At 40.8% G+C, this 17,619-nt stretch overlaps 1 protein-coding gene and 1 long non-coding RNA gene across 3 annotated transcripts; one reads left to right on the top strand and one right to left on the bottom strand.

Annotated features, from left to right (window-relative positions):
- Positions 1 to 616: 616 nt before the first annotated feature.
- plp2b (proteolipid protein 2b) lies at positions 617 to 11,178 on the bottom strand. The gene is made up of 5 exons (XM_054798960.1): positions 10,840 to 11,178; positions 2,746 to 2,901; positions 2,565 to 2,663; positions 1,789 to 1,885; positions 617 to 1,694 (listed from the first exon to the last, which is right to left on the bottom strand). Exons 1-5 carry the CDS (start codon positions 10,933 to 10,935, stop codon positions 1,681 to 1,683), a joined length of 462 nt encoding a protein of 153 aa, XP_054654935.1. The 5' UTR covers positions 10,936 to 11,178; the 3' UTR covers positions 617 to 1,680.
- Positions 11,179 to 11,694: 516 nt separating this feature from the next.
- LOC129179081 (uncharacterized) lies at positions 11,695 to 16,992 on the top strand. Of its 2 annotated transcripts, none has more exons than XR_008569893.1 (3): positions 11,695 to 11,863; positions 14,603 to 14,834; positions 15,802 to 16,992. It is a non-coding gene; the product is annotated as an uncharacterized LOC129179081 (long non-coding RNA). The 2 variants fall into 2 exon arrangements; XR_008569900.1 differs by having other exon boundaries at positions 14,596 to 14,834.
- The last annotated feature ends 627 nt before the right edge of the window (positions 16,993 to 17,619 follow it).

The raw sequence follows: 17,619 nt of genomic DNA, 5'->3' as shown, positions 1-17,619 counted from the left end.
GTCTTCCTTGATCTACCAGTATGCTTGCCTTTAACAACCTTCCCATGTTGTTTGTACTTGGTCCAGATTTTAGACACAGCTGACTGTGAACAACCAACATCTTTTGCAACATTGCGTGATGATTTACCTTCTTTAAGAAGTTTGATAATCCTCTCCTTTGTTTCAATTGACATCTCTTGTGTTGGAGCCATGATTCATGTCAGTCTACTTGGTGCAACAGCTCTCAAAGGTGTGATCACTCCTGTTTAACTGCAGACTAACGAGCAGATCTAATCTGATGCACGTGTTAGTTTTGGGAATGGAAATTTACAGGGTGATTCCATAATTTTTTCCTCAGAATTGAGTGATTCCGTAATTTTTTCCCCCTGATCGGTCTAAAAAAGTAACTGTTACTGACTACCACATCTTTTTTTCTTGATTTCTTTTAGTGTTTCTTAAAGCCAGAAAGTTGCAATTTGAAATGACTTTAGTTTTGTGTCATGTCTGTGATCAGCTTTTTTTCTACAAATTTAAACAACTGAATGAACATCCTCCGAGACTGGTGATTCCATAATTTTTGCCAGGGGTTGTAGTTACATCACCTGTAAAAACAACTAACAAGTGAGTTTTCCTTTGTTGCAACAATGGCTTTTATTTCCCAAAACACAGCTGCTTTGACTTGTGGCATTACATTGTGATGACTCTTGTAAAGCATGTTAGAAAGCAAAATAAGGCATGGTTTTCTTGAATAAACGAACAAGGAAGTTGAGATAACAAGTCACACATTTCCAAATCTCATTACTCAAATCAAATAATTCAACTACATAATATGACATTTGCACATAATGATTTTCTGTGACGTGTACTGTCACAGGATGCAGAGAGGTTGAATAAAAACCCGAAAGAACTAGAGGGTAAAGCTGGACTAAGAAAAATGCATTTTGCACTATACACATGTCCTAGAAACAGAACAAAAAGGGCACAAATTAGAGTGGAAATGTAGAACCTCGCGGTAACATTATGACACATCATTTCAGTTCATTAAAGATTGTAATTAATGGCGAGTGGACGTCAGCAGTTCAAATGGAGGCAGTATAAGATTTCTAGATCAAAGCAGGTACATGACTTCAAGTGTTTAGGATTCTGGAATTTAGAATGACTGACGAAATAGGTTAAATTGAATGAGAATGTGAAGGACATTGGTTAAAACCTGCTGCAAGAAGCATAAAAAAAGAAGCCTCATGAGAATGACACTCATTAAGTTCATAAATCTGATGTTAAATAATCCGTAAGGCACCGATACACATGTTTAAATGATACAGTCACTACCAACTGCAGTAGTCCTTTTAAAAATAGAAATTCATATGACACAAGCTGCTGGACAACATCAGGCAAAGTTTTACATTGCCTATCGCTTACAGTTTTCCCTTTTTAGATCGGATAACACATTGAGTTTTAGTGGTACGATGAGGTTTGTGAGCGGCGTTCCTCCCATAGCAGACTGACGTGCGAGCACAGATGTGTAGTGCCGCTACCGTCATCCTCCTCATAAAGAAGAAATTGCTTCAGTTGACACCCTACAGTGACATGGATTTATTTGTGACCTGTTCTTTTTACTTCCATCGTCCCCTCCCCTCTTCTGCACAAGGGTCCTCTTGTTGTTCCGCTGCATACTCAACAGGGGGACACTCATTGGAGTGTTTAAACTCTGTCGTCTAAAAAAAACAAAAAACAAAAAAAAACAAGGAAATATATTTCAGAATTTTCATTCTTAAAGTGCATTTTATAATGAACCCTGTACGCGCTCACCAGTGGCGGCTGCTGTGTGCTGCCTGGTGCTCTTGATTTGCAAGAAGATGGTGTAGGTGTCATAAGCAAACAGCAGAGCGGCAATCAAACCAAATACCTGAGGAACAACACAGGAATTTAATTAAGCACAATACTCCTGCTTCATTGTTTTGTTTTACATTGCAAATAGAAGACGCAACAAACGTGTCTATTTCTGCATTACTTGGTAGCATGTTTTACATTTTTGCAACTGTCACAACACTACTACTTACTGTAGCTTTCAAAAAGAGAGTCCTTGTGACTCGTCATACATGGCTAAACAGACATGACACTTGATGCAAGTGTTGCTCATCACACTCGGATAGTCTTTACAACCCCTCACTTGTTGAGCTGTGGATATACAGCATCTATGATATTGAGCGGCTACAGTTGTGGCAATAGTTTGACTGCTGCTATTAACAGTGACCATGCTTTGTTAAACCAGACACTTGGGTTTTAACCTCTGTGATTACTTGACAGTAAGCCATGAATAACTTCACCACAACACTTAGCAGTTACACCCATTGAAACGCCTGACAAGCGTCATAGCAAAAGTTAACCTGACTTGGTTAACTTGACACCAGCATACACAAGATTTATGAGCTGCAAATAATTTGATTGTGGTTTGTGTGTCAAACTTATAGTATACAGTACAAGTTACTCAAAATTGACAGTAATTGAAATAATGAATGTAAATAGTTTCTCGTTGTCACAAGCGTACAAAAGGTTGGTCGCATATGTGCACCAGCTCAACTGACCCCGCCTGCAATGCGAGCACCATCCCCGGCTCCTCCAATCACACACACTAGAGAAGTGATGACGTAAAGGATTGCACCAATGCCAGCTCTGAAGAGATCCTGAGAAGAAAAAAAAAAAAAGGGGAAGGTGAGGTTTTTGCTCACCAAGTGTGCCAATGCGTATGTATGACAGCACTCTTACACTCCACACCCAGTTGACCACTTGAATCTGCTTGTCCAGCTCCATCATAAAGATGCCAAAAAAGACCATGGCGAAAACCATCTCGCAGATGGCCACAGCAGAGTAGCCTCCATAGAGGGATGCGGCGTAGCAGATGATGATGATGAAGCTGATGAGCTGTGAGGGTGGATGAAGGAGGGTAATTGTCATTATCACACTCCATGAGGCATCTCTACATCATAAGAGTTCCCACAACTATGACAATACTTGAGAACACTGATGTGTGTGTATCAACCAAGTTGTTTCCATATGAGGGAAAAAGAAGGCCTGCATTCTTCTCGATCCTTTCCACTAAAGTCTTGCCAGCTTGGAAGAAAAATAATACATCATACACGACAGCTGCCAACAATCAGCCCACTTTCAATTGCGCTATTGTCAAACTGTGTGGGCACATGCATTCAAACAATATGCACAAAAGATTAGACATCCATTTTAAAGCCTGGACTTGGTAACAGTGCTGTATTCCATTGATTTTCCATTCCATTGACATTAAAAATGAGCAAACATTTTAACTCCTTATCAAACAAGGGCAACATATAATGCAATGTATCCAGGATGTACACGCATGTCAAAATTCATACTAGTTTTTTATGATGTCAAATGACACCAGATTAAATATTTTTGAAAACAACGTGATCTATAACCTGTACAATTACATTTCTCAGTGAAAAATACAATTTGGTTGTGTGCAGCCCCCTAAAACTGATACAATGCAGCAATACTTCTTTAATAGCAGCGTTCAGTCCTTTTTGGGTAGTCTAGCAGCATGCCACATCGTCACTTGACAATATTTGCCCACTTTTCCTTGCAAAACCATGATAAATCTGTGATGGCATGTCTACAGAAAAAGGTTTATTACAATAAATAAATTTCCAGCCAACATGCTGGAAAACATGTACAGTATGTCAGTCATTTTCTTGAAATACAAACTGGTATATGTTGTTGTATGTTTACTGGCGGCACTTTCATTACATTTTACTGACAGATCTTAAAAGTTTTTGTTTTTTTTAATTGCTGCTATTATTTATAATAACAAATAAACAGAAAATGAGAAATTTGTTTAAAACCAGTCAAGTATTAAAAGAGTCTTAAAATTACAGTCAAACCTCGATTTTCGTCTGCCCCAGTTTTCTTACCATTCGGTTTTTGTACAGTATTGTATGTACCAAAATAGTCAGTTTGTCCTCTACTGTATCGTTCCGCAAAATCGAGTGCTCGTACAAAGAACCCTACCCGTTACTGGACTCACTGTGCATTTTTCATTGAATGCAACTGCTAAATAACTAGCCATGGGGCCCAAGAAAGTTGCGAGTACCAGCACTTTAGATAAAAAAAAAGGTGTGAAATGCTATTGAGTTCAATCTCACCAGGATGTATGGGAAGTCTGCATGAACAATAAGTTGCACCCATTCATCATTTCAAATTGTTTCACATTGTTTTCTGGATGTAAGACTGGCCTTATTCTCAATAAAATGTATTTTTTGTTAATATGTTTGGGTGTCTGGAACGGTTTAATTGGATTAACACAATTTCCTATGGGAAAAATTGCCTTGGTTTTCAGCAAACCTTTTGGAACGAATTATGGTAGTCCCTTGCCACTTTGTGGTTCGAATTTTGCGGCTTCACTCCATCACGGTTTTTCGAACATATATTAATTAATAAAATGTGCTGTTTCATGCTTCAATACAGTGTAGTATTAGTCAAAAACATATGCATATTTAAAGGGATAGTTCTGATTTTTTGACATAAAGTTGTATGACATCCCCATGAGCAGTGTAGTCCAGCAACAGCGAATTAACCCCCACTTGGTGTACTAAGGGCAGTTCTGGTTGGATTTTGGTGATGAAGAGCGTAGCTCCACTTCGTTGCTGGGGACATTTAAGTAAAGAGTTTGGCTTCTCAAAACAATATGCTTTCAAAAGAGTAATACATTTGCATCTCAAAAATGCCTTTTCAAAAAAAATCTGACCTCCCAAAACGCTTTGCGTTATATGCTGTATGTCTCCCGTCGTATCCCTGCGCATTCATGTGTATGGGATGAGTACACTCGCATCTCCTTCCGCTGTTGAACATATACGTTTGGTTTGGTTTGGTTTGGTTTAGTTTATTTGAACATGAGGGTTACAATGGAATACATCTCGTGAATCATTCTTTGACATATACGTAAAGAAGATGGATGGAAAAAGTGTGGTATTACCGCGAGTGTGTTTATCACATACACATGAATGCAGGCGACACTGCGCAGAGCGTTTTGTGAGGTCTGATTTTTCTGAGAAACCAATATTGTTTTGAGAAGCCTAACTTTTTACTTAAATGCCATGAGCAACTAAGTGGAACTACGTTCTTCATCACCAAAATCCGACCAGAACTGGACTTAGGAGACCAAGTGGGGGGTAAGTCGCTGTTAATGGACAACACTGCTGATGGGGATGTCATACAACTTCATGTCAAAAAATCTGATCCCTTTAAGCTAATGTTACAATTTTTAAATTAACCATTTTCAAGCATAACAATGGCTAAATTAAGTAAAATACAAATATAAGGCATTCAAAAGACTTTAAAGACGTTGACATAGTATTCTACACTAGTCGCTACCTGTCAGTAATGCTACTGCAATGTTTGGAACAACAGGCTTTTATTATCTCACAAGAGGCACAGTATTCTCGAATAAAAAGACGGGCTGCTGTTGTGACCGTAACCCAGGACAAGATAAAAACGCAACTCTGGATCGCCGACATCACCTGGCTGCTCACTACTCCACTTCCCCTGGGGAACACATTTATAGCAACACACACACGAGCATGAGCCTTAGTTATGTCTTATATGGCTTATTTACTCTTAGTATGTCTGCTACATTGGGTAATATGAGTGTAAAGGTGATTATAGGGGTGTTAGTTACAGTAAAGTCTAAAGTTCTCTAATAATGTTAACAACCGTATTTAGAAGGTTGTAAACAGGTTTTCTATGCTCCAACTACAAAAATATTCCATTTATAAATAAGGCATCCTACATTGCGGAAATTCTCTTATCACGATCAGGTCTGGAACCAATAAACCGAAAGAAACGGGGGATTACTGTAATAACAAAAACTGAGGTACTGCAGTATAACTTTCTACTCACATAAAGGGTAATGATGATTCTGTAGACTTTGTCAAAGCAATGGATGCAAAAGTAAGTGCAGTACTAAGCTACCACCAGCAGAGGCACTGCTGACTCTGTCTCAACTTGCTTTTTTTTTGGTGTTTAAAAAAACATAAAAAAGTGCAATAAAATTCCTTGTTTCCTCGCATAAAAATGTAAATTGAAAAAATATATAAATAGTTGATCAAGCAAATTTCGTTAAATTCCTTTCCCTAACTTATATATATCACATAATATATCAATCAATATCCACTTGCTGCATTTGATTTATTCTTGGTGTGCGTCTAAAAAAAGCAAGTGTTGCACATTGCTACGTTTTATTCCAAGAGCCACACTCGTGTCAAGTCCTTGCAGCCTATATGATCCACACATGATGTAACACACTCGACACCAGCCTGCATCTGTCACTACTGCTTCCCCTCACCATGCACACAACTGTTACGCAAGCACGCTGCCCGCCCAGCCAGCCGCCACACTAGTTCACGTGTTCTCAGCCTGGCACAGGCTGCCTCAGTAGAGAGACAGGGAGTACTTGAAGTCCTACGCGGTCCTACACAAAGAGGCTCTATTCCGATCAGAGCCGGCAGCTGTGACGGTCCCACATAGAAAACACCCACTACACAACACTCCCTCCGAACAAGAGCGCCTCTGAGACGCTGCCGACACCTTTAAGATGTCAGCACATTGGCACATCTGTTGGCATGGAGCCAATCTGAAAAGGTCCACTGCGCCCTATGCAACATCAGCATAATAAGCTGCTCTTGCAAAGTGACCAGAGGGAAGCTGTTGTGAATGGTTGGCTAATTATAGTCAGCAGATACATGAGAGTCAAGGGCTGGTCCACTGGTCGGAGACTCCCCAAACAGCAACAGTTGCTAGGGAAGTAACTTACATTTTATGGCGGTTTCCCCACCCCCCCTCTCCAACAATTATGGTGGGTCACTAAAGAGAACAGCACATGTGTCTGGTACAAAATGGAAAGTTCCGTTTTGTTCACTTGCCTCAGCTAGTCATTGAAAAAAACATTCCACCATGCGCCAATGAACTTTTCCGGTTTCTGGGTGTATGTGAACATGTAATATTGTTAATATTACTGGCCCAGTGTATGACTCACGTTTACGGTTGTCTCATTTCTTCCACCTGACAGAGGAAGGTTTGTACTAGATGGGTGACCCTGACCTGCATTGTTCTATGTAGAGCATGTATCATGTATGGTCATGCCTCTGACAGGGAGACTGAATCAACATATTTGCTGCCGCTGCTGCCGTAAAGTCAGCAAATAAAACATGCCTTAAGAGTTTTGGCTTTTTCGACTATTCTTTTTCGTACTAGAAAGAACATAACAGGCGGTGATATTGAAGATTACGTCCTTAAGCATTTATCAGACAGTAAAGTTGGGTGAAGTGGTGTGACTCCTCACTTTTAGTAGAAAAGCAATTCTTTGTTCCCAGGCCCAAACTTCACACCCAGCTAGGAATTTCTGACTTTACTTTGAGAAGTCCCCTGACGTGTAAAGGACTGGGAGGATACTTTCCAATCACTGAGTTCTCACTGAAGAAGACATTTTCTCCTTTTTCTATTTGCAGCGCCTAACAGACAGCTGTGAGATAGCTGATAATAGTCCACAGTTGTGGTGTTAAGCTGATGAAATTTAAACAAAGGCGATCGTGCGGGAACTTGAAAAGTTGAAATGATCACTTTCCATAAAGGAGCTAAAAATATATGCGAGTCGAGACAGTCCTAATGGTCCAGACTAGGTGGTGATAAGTAGAAACCTTTTTAAACAGGGCTCCCTCCATGTGTCATAAATGCTCAGCATTTGGCGCTGTGGTGCCAAATGAGAAAACAGAGGCACACAAGTGACAGGTGGAAACCCTTAACCCCTGCTCATGATCCCTCAACCCCCAGAACACATGCTTTTCATCCCATGCGCTCCAGACCACAACAACAACAAAAAAAAAAGGTGAGAAACTCTTAGTTATTACTACATTGATAATGAGGATTGAAGTTAATTAACCCCCCCAAAATATTCAGTGTTTCCAATACATTCATTTATTTGTGGCAGCTCGCCACAATTAAATTTGGGCCGCCACGAAAAACATTTAGCGCTATATTTAATTTTTTTATTTTATTTATGTTCACCCATGCTCACACTTTGATTGTAGCAATATGACTGGACGGCTTGTCATTAGAATTTAGGCCAGTGGGCGGCTTTATGACAATATCAATGTATTAGGTACGTTCCCATTTGCAAGCAAGTGCCAACAACTAACTTGACTCCTCCACTGAAAACAGATATACGGCCATCAAACAGAGTCTTAACCTTGGTTAACCACAAACCAAAAAATAAACAGCACAACACATAACAGGTAAGCTAACACACAATGTCTACGTAGGTAACAATAACTAAGCACTAACGTCAAACTCCCCACAGTGTAGCTGTTGTATTATGCTCTCTCGAGACTCTTATTAATAATTTACTTGCTGATTTCCTGTTCATAGCTGGCTACTCTCTGCTCCAACACGGTTCTAGCTAGACTTCTCTAAAGTGTACATAGCACTCATTCTTCTGTTGTTTTGCTACTTTACATTCAAAATAGCTTAGCGGTTAGCATGGCTTCTCCTTCTGCACTCTCTTGCATACTTATAGCCACCCCTTGTCCCCCAGTGATAATGATACTTGTAGGAAATTTTGTTTATTTGCTGCCATGGAGGCGAGCATTAGTATTAATTAGAGGAGCGACTGCACAGTGAACGACATACTTTAGCTGCGCTAGCTAGCTAGCGCATTGCAGGTGGTGTTGCTCAATTTTGCGAGACCCGGCTAGATATGCGTTGTCCACATGCATTATTGCGATCGGGCAATAAAATCTCTATCCTAGGCCAAGTGTATATTGTTACACCATTTATATCGCGCATTCCAATGTGAGATAAGTACAATGACGTGTACGTTATCTTTATCTTACGTGGCCCAGTACACATTATGATTTTCTTTTTTTTTTTTCTTTCAATTGCCTGTGCGTGTAATAAGGTGCGCCTAAGAACATCCACCGCTGCACAAAATGAAACAACTTGCCATAAGTCAATAACATCACGTTCTGTTGTTAAATAAGATAGAAGGGCTGGCTCTTGGGGGGCCGGTCTTGGTTCTGCCCGCCCCCGTGGGGCCGGTGGCTCTCTGGTGGTGGGGGCTCGGCCTGGCTGTGTGGGGCGGGGCTTGCTGGGTGGTGTGAGGCAGTCACTCTCCGTTCATACATTCTCAGTGACAATTACACGTTCACACATACACGCACATTTATACACGTTCATACACACGAAGACATGCACACATACACAGGGATACCTGTACACGTGTACATATACACACTCACAGTACATACATACTTCCCCACATAACTCACTGATTTCTCCAGGGTGTTATTATTTTGTTGGTTTTATTACAGTGATGGTGATGTCGGCAATATGATTATAGTTATTACAATTGTGTGCATTACAGTTATTGTCATTCTGTTCACTATCATGGTTAATATTTTCATTACTACTATTACCACTAATATGTTACCACTAATATAATTCAGTGACATCACTGTGGCTGTTGATGTTATTTTGTTCTCTCCATTATGGTCTTTATGGCCATTACAGGCATTTGCTGATGTAGTCCTGTTTGTTCCTGTTGTTTTGTTATTGTCGTTGCAATTGTTGTTGTTGCTGTTGTTCTTGTCTCTCCCTGTATTGTCCCCGCACCCCACCTCTGTTTTCTTTTCTATCCCCTCCTGCTCCGGTCTGGCCGCTCCAAATTTGCATAACAACAAAACATCAAATAAAGTCAAATTAAATCTATATAAACAGGGGAAGACTATCTTACACTTTTCCCTGGCAGAGCAAATCTGTTGAGCATGTAAGGGCATTTAGGTCAACAATACTATCTGCCATTATGGCTGAACAGGAAAAGGGGAAAAAGAACAAATAATAATGAGAAAATAGAAGGTTTATAAACTTTAAGTAATGTTGAACATTTGTTATGACATGAACCACAAAGCTCAGTTTCACTGATCTTTAAGTCATGGCCAATTATGCAAATTCAACAACGACATCATCGACCCCCGCCGCAAACCATCGCCACGCATTAACTCCAGACCTGAGGGAAACACTGATATTCCTTTTGGGAAAAAAAACGTTTCTGTGCATTTAGCCCAAAACATATTCAACAAAAATTACTGTGGTACATACAAAAAACAATTCCGCTGCAAAAGAGCCAGTGTGTAAGCTGTAGTAAAAGTAACCTTGGTTGATGATGTAATGTACTACCACGGTCTTCCTCAAGAGGCAATCGTGAATAACTGCTACTACTTTTCATATTTTTCGTCACATCGAGACGCTAACAAATAAGGGCAACATTATGCGATATACAGTAACTCAACAACTTTTGAAATACTGCAAGATAGAATGCAAAGTGGTTAATGACACACACACACACGCATGCATGCATGCATGCATGCATACATGCATACACACACGCGCACACACACATATATGTAACAGTGTATAATACAGTGGAAGGAATGTAAGGTGGCTTAGTCAGAAAGTGATTTTGGTTACTACCACACACAAATGAAGTCTGGTACAAAAAAAATAAGACGTAATATGACTGCGTAGTAAGTGGTAATTTTTCAATTGATATATAGACAAAAATGCATTAAACATAACAGTAAGTCTTGAGTATGACACCGATGCAGTGACAAATGTAGCCCAAAGTACAAATCCTACATTTTAACCTCAAAAGCCAACTTCTTTGAAGTTATCGAGCTCAGACGCTTATAGAAAAGTTAAGTAACTTTATTCTACGTAAATGCAGTAACTCGTTGTAATTCATAGCCGTTGCATAGAGCTGTATGTGTATAGCGTGTAACTTACTATTTCTGCTGCGAGGATAAAACCTTTCGGGGTCTTCACGTAAGTTTTCAGCTTCTCCAGGCAGCTGGCACCACTGGACGCAGACGTATCAGCCATTCTACTTCTGGTTGGCTTTAGATCAGAGTCACCAAATCAGAAGAACACGAATAAACTTTCTCTTGCTTCGGGGGCGGGGGGAGTTTAATGTCCCAGAGTGCACCGCTGCTCTCGCTCACAAGCTAGCGTGTTTTCCTGCTAACTAGTTCCACTAGTTCCATAGGCTGGCACAAATCAGTCACGGGCACAGTAGCGCGAGTCTCCAGAAGCCGTGATAGCTGTTTGAAGAAGGAGGGCGGAGCAGAGAAGCTGTCAGTTGGGCGTTGGCTTTCAATTTTATCAAGGGGAACTATGCTGCCTTCAGCGTAATCTGGGAACTTCAAGAATCTTATAATAAACTCCGCCGTGAGAGGAAACTTTCAGTCCACATTTTAAACAAGTGGAACAATAAATAAATATTACATAAAGAATTAGAAATAAATAATTGTAAGGGTAGCAAACACTTTCCCTAAGTGAAATGTTGAGCAATACAATTAGCTATAGTCTCTTTAATACTGTATTAAGTCAATCGTGATAAAACGATTTATGGGGTTGTGAACGCAGCACCACAGTATGAACTTTGACACTGCTGTAGGAGTGTCATTCACAGTTTCCAGTAAACGTCATTCTACGGTGGCCGAAAATGAAATTTCTATATTAACTACACACAAACACCATAAACCAAAAGCAAAGGCAAAATACTACAAATATTGCTGCAATCACATAAAGGGTGCAGGATCAAAGACAATTGCGACATAAAAGCGCTGCAAATTTCAAAAACATAGACAACCCCCGAAAAACATACAGATACACACTGTAAAAGAACTGCTGCAACTTCACCGGACAAAAGGGAATTTAAGTTAGCCAGGCTACCATGGCACCAGACCTGACGGATGTTGTCTATAAAGGCTTGAGCGGGATGCTCACAAGAAAGTTGGTCGATGAAAAGGTACATTTTTCTTAATGGTTCTGTTAAACTAGGGTGACCAAATGACCTGTTTTCCCAGGACGTGTCGTGGCCATCCTGGGCTTTTTTTAATAACGCGATGAAAACGTCCTGGTTTTCATTGGACCATTAAATTGACTTTAAAGGGCACATTTTTCCTGAAAATACTGGTTACATTCTAGTCTAATTGGGGGCCAAATTGACTAACTTTGAACTTCTACAGCAGTAGCGATATGCAAAGCGGGCCCCCTGTGAATTTTTACCTATAGGGCCCGAATAGATTCTAGAATCATCTCTGCTTATAGCAGGGGTTTCTAAACTTTTCCCACCGAGGGCCAAATACAGAAAAATGAACTGATGGGTGTCAGCAGTTTGATATTCTTCACCCTTTATTTATTAAACGGGTCAAAATGTGCTCAGCAGTTAGTTAGCAAATAGTTATGTATTAATATTAGTGTGATATCTAACATTCCGTATTTCATTTTTTTAATCATAACCTTTTATTATTTTCATTGTGGTCTTAATCCTCGTAGTTTTTTTTAGAATATAGTATAGGGCAATAAAAAAAATTAGGTGTGGGCCGCAAATGGCCCCAAAGCTGCATTTTTAGACACCGCTACCTTATAGGTCAAAAGTCAAAGGTTACTTTACTGGTACCCGAAGGCAAACTTGTTTTGTGCGAGGTGAACAACTCATTGCAAAACAGGAAGGTGGTGATGGTTGATCTTGCTACCATATCGTGTTTTTGGGTACAGCACGTCAAAAATCATGTCTTCAATGAAGGTAAAAGTAACCTTACATATTCATTTATTCCTTTCCATTCATGCATTTATATGGTTCAAAATTATAATTGTAAAACTATGAAAAGATGTTTTGTGGTAGTGTAACATGTTTGGCTTTCTGGAACAGCTTAATTGGATTGACCTTATTTCTTATGGGAAAAAATTGATTTGGTTAGTGCCCGTTTCTGTTAGAGTCAGACCTTCTGGAACAAACTAATGACGCTAACAAAGGTTCCACTGCATTAAAATTTTAAATAGGGACCATGAAAATGTACACAATATGCCAGTCTTGCCAAATGCTAATTTCCGCCTGTTGTGCCTAGACAGGCTGACGTTATCTTGCAGTACATTGCAGCAACATACCACTGCTGACCGGACACACATGCAACTTAATAGCACTAGACATAGTAACATTTATAACAAACAAGGACAAAAAGAAGGCAGAGCTCATTTTTACCCCCACACCAGACCAGAGTGAGGGGCGGACAGGAAGTGAGTTGAGAGTTGAGTTTTATCCGCAACAGTAGCTTGTGTTTGGGATTATTGTGGCTGTTGTGAGATCATTCAAAGCTGCAATAAATGCCTGTTGTTCTGGCAATCAAGTCTGGTGCTTGTTTGTGTCACCCAACATTAACATTACTGACACCTAGTGTCCAGTGTACAATACTACATATCATCACAGCTTCAAATAAGTCTTCTGAATGCCTTATGCTTGTATTTGTATTTTACGTCATTTATCCATACATATGCGTAAAAATTCTTCATTTAGGCAAAAAATACATAACATTTGCTTAAACAAGCATTTTTTACCAGGCCGTATTCAACGCCAAATCGGGATGATTTATTATTATATTTTTGGAAAACGGTGATAGAGTAAAACTGTGAAATTCCAAGTGCAAAGTGGCGAGGTATGGCTGCGTATTGTCTATGTCTTCTTCACATTATTATTAGATCACATTATTGCCTATGTCCTCTTCACATGCATTAGTCCATAGCGCAATTGAGAAAAGTGCAGTAGCGTAGATTGCACATAGCCCTAATAAGGTGCAAAAATTGTATTGCACGTCGCAGTAAAACATTTTAAGCACAGTAAGATACTATAAACATACTGCATAAGAGCTGAATTGTTAGGTTGGATTATAAAGCTGGTAAATAAACTGTACTTTAAAATGGACAAATATGAAAGAAACTATCAAACATTTACCTGGTAATCTTTGATCAGTTCTGCAGTTGGTTCTCCAAAGTACTCTATCAAGCAGTGGATGATGGCATCTCATCTACTTACCACATGTTCCTGCAAAGAGCAAGAGAATACATACATTAATTCTCTACTGCTGATGTACAGGGTCATTGTGAGCTGAATCCTATCCCGACAAAATGCATGGCTTTAGCTCCCACGTTGTCTGTGTGTCCAATAATCCTGTGACAATTACAATTTAAACTGCATAAATTGTCGTACATTTTCTTTCAGATGGAATAAAATAATTGGCATTCATGGCTGTTAGTATTCACCTATGTGTCGGTGGCATGTGCACATACAGTACACAAATGCAGTCTCAGAGAACTGACTAACAATTTACATTAATTTACACTGTTGTTATGATAGGCTATACATTCAGTGATAGCTAACTTTAGTAGTAAACTTTATTGTTATTCTTTGTTATTATTAGCTGACAACAAACATAATTGATGCGGGTGTGTGTGTTACAACAGCGTAGCCTACTCAAAGCAGGAAGAGGATATAATGCTTACCGTAGATTCAAATGTTGGCACCCTCTCTGCAGGTCGCTGGAAGAACCCGCTGCAAACAGTCCCTTTAAAACACACATAATATATATTTATAATTCAGAATTAACCAAAAATTATTTTTAAAAATACATGTCGTGAACATGTAATCAAACTATGTATGTAACTTACTATGTTCCATAAAAGTGAGACATTCTGCTGATTGAGGTTGCAGGTTGAGAGCAGCAGCGATATCACGCGACGAGGACATCATGGAGCCATCCACCGATCTCGCCGCCGACGTCTCCAACTCTGCCTCTACTGTGGGTCCCCCGACCACCGTATCGCCCGGTGCCCTGTCAGACCAACATGCCGCCCTGGATTGCTGCCCGACATTGTGAAGGAAAGCCAGCCGGTATCGTCATAGGATCGACATCTCCAGAGAGATCGATCCACTACCTCTGCCTGTGAGTATTCGGATGAGGAGCAGGCTGCGAATACACCGCCACAGACCATGCAGAGGCTGCAGATCACCGCGAGGGGGGCAAGAGTGTTGAAGTTTATGCCTTGATTGACTCTGGGGCTGACAATTGTATATAAATTCAGGATCATTAAAACAAGTATGGGTTTGATAGTGGAACTGCTTAATCCTAAGGAGGTGAATTCTCTAGATGGGCGGCTCCGGCCAGTGGTTAATTACCAACCGGAACTCTTGACATTGCGGCTCTCGGGTAACCACCACAAATTAATTTGATTCTTTGTTATTCTGTCCCAATCTGCACCGGTGATTTTAGGCTTAACTTGGTTGAGAGTACATAATCCCTCTATAGATTGGAGCCGGATGCATTTTAGTAGTTGGGGCAGTTATTGCTATGCGAGTTGCTTGCGTTCAGCGGTACCCGAGAGCCCAGTAGTCGTATCACCCGTGGAGACTTATTCGTCCCTCATCGTCCCCCCTGGGGGCTGGATTTTTTTTTAGTTGAAAAAAAGGATACTTCTTTGCATCCCTGCATAGATTACCGTGGGCTTCATGAGATCACAGTTAGGAATATTTATCCGTTACCACTTATGGACTCAGCTTTCTCTTCTCTTCTCACCCTGACCCCGTTTTACAATTTTTTGTCGAGGTTGACGCTTCAGATACAGGAGTGGGAGCCGTCTTGTCCCAGCGGTCCCCGGTTGACCAGAGGCATGCTTTCTTCTCACGTCGCCTCACCACAGAGGAAGCCAATTATGATGTGGGTAATAGGGAGTTGCTGGCCATCGTTTTGGCGCTGCGGGAGTGGAGGCACTGGCTGGAGGGTGCTGCCCTGCCGTTTGTGGTGGTTACCAACCACAAGAACCTGGCCTACATCTGTACCGCTCAAAGACTTAATTCTCATCAAGCATGCTGGTCATTATTCCTAACCGGATTAATTTTTCCATAACCTACAGACCCGGTTCAAGGAACATTAAACCAGACGCACTCTCCAGAGTGTTTGGCCTGGCTGAAGTAGAAGGGATGCCCTAGACCATTGTACCTGCAGCCAGAGTGCTTGGAGCCCTCCAGTGGGATGTAGAGAGGAAGGTGTCCGAGGAAACTGTGGGAGCAGAGCTACCTGAGGGGTGTCTGGCGGACAAGCTATTTGTGCCACCGGAACTGAGATCTGAAGTGCTGCAGTGGGCTCACACATCCAAGGTGGCCTGTCACCCGGGAGTCCAACGCACCCATTTTTTGGTGGGCCAGAGGTTCTGGTGGCCATCTGTCGCCTGATCGATGGTCTGCCAGTTTATATGGTAAGAGCCATTTTAGACTTGAGAAGAAGAGGGAGGGGGGTGCAGTATCTGGTTGACTGGGAGGCATATGGATGTGAGGAGCGCTCCTGGGTGTCCCGCTCCTGTATCGTCGACCCATCACTCATCTGTGACTTCCATTCGCTCCATCCTAACAACCCAGGTATGCCACCAGTGGGCGCCTTAAAAGGAGGGGGATACTGTCATACTGTCAGTTGTCGTGCTGCGTTGCTGCCCTCTCTCTGCCATCTGTTGCAGCACACCTTCCACTGGCACAGGAGGAGCTCATTACGCACCTGCATCCAATTATCAGCTGAACTACTTAATGCCACGCGGTTGCTCATACCTGTCCCAGATTGTCTTCCCATCCATGCTTGCGTCATGCTTCTCCCTGCCTTGTATTTTGTACCTTGTATCCTAGCTTTCTGGTCACACCTGCTAACTTGTGACTACCTGTATTTTTCCCTGTTTGGCCTACTCCAGCAGTGGTTTTCTGTTTTACCTCTGTGTAGTACTTCCTGCTGGCTATTCAGCACTGCCTGTTGTTGCAGCGATCAAGTCTGGTATGTGTCTCACCAAACTGCCTGCCAGCTACTTTTAAAATGACCAAGTCCCAAAGATCTACCTCCGACTATAAATATACAGTAGAATATATGTTTATTTACTATATCTGTTAAAAAAAAATATGAGCACGTATTTATGTACGTTATACATGTATATCAGGGATGCACGCACTTTTTCAGCATGCAAGTTACAAGTCAGAATGATCTACCTATAAAACATAACATACTGTATATAAAATCTATCCGGTAAACTTTGAAATACTATTGTAAATATTAATTAGTATTTCACATTCACATTTTCAAAGTTTACAGGTAATCAAAGTAGTTGATATCAAAATTGTATTCAGTATGGCAATAAAGATAATTACACACAATTCCTCAATAGTTGTGTACATAAGCTGAGCACTGGTAATATGTCAGTCAAAATTGCTACAAAACATTCATTGGGAGACACAGTTCATGTATTACATCCAGTTAGCATCTGCTATCAAACATTACCGATATGCAAGAATTGAAAATGATTATGCAAAAGACAATGCAGCCGAAGTCAATGCAACATATTAAGACGGTTTCAGTAATGGACACATTTTGCATTTCATCATGAAATAATAGTTTAAGAAGCAGATGTGTAGAAAACACTGATTTCTGTCTTGGAGTTCATGACGCGAAGCAAAGCCATGAAATAATACTTTTTTTTCTACGTGGCTCAGGTGGTAAAGTGGTTGTCTCCCAACTTGAAGGTTGTGGGTTCGATCCTCCGTCCTCCCGTGATCATGTCGAAGTATCCTTGGGCAAGATACTGAACCCCCAGTTGCTCCTGATGCTGCTTCATCAGTAGGTAAATGTGCTAAGTGTCAAAGCGCTATACAAGTGAAAGAGCATTTACCATTTTACCATAACTAGCCACTACAAGTGA

The sequence above is a fragment of the Dunckerocampus dactyliophorus genome, chromosome 1 (genome assembly GCF_027744805.1).
Source record: "Dunckerocampus dactyliophorus isolate RoL2022-P2 chromosome 1, RoL_Ddac_1.1, whole genome shotgun sequence".
In the NCBI taxonomy this organism is placed as follows: Eukaryota; Metazoa; Chordata; class Actinopteri; order Syngnathiformes; family Syngnathidae; genus Dunckerocampus; species Dunckerocampus dactyliophorus.
The sequence above is the reverse complement of the archived record's forward strand: the minus strand, read 5'-3'. Positions and strand labels throughout refer to the sequence as shown.

Coding starts and splice junctions, on each gene's coding strand:
- plp2b (XM_054798960.1), bottom strand. CDS start 10,935: ATGGCTGATACGTCTGCGTCCAGTGGTGCCAGCTGCCTGGAGAAGCTG. Junction 2,902..10,839: donor TTATCCTCGCAGCAGAAATA/GTAAGTTACACG, acceptor CCACCCTCACAG/CTCATCAGCTTCATCATCAT. Junction 2,664..2,745: donor TGGTCAACTGGGTGTGGAGT/GTAAGAGTGCTG, acceptor TTTTCTTCTCAG/GATCTCTTCAGAGCTGGCAT.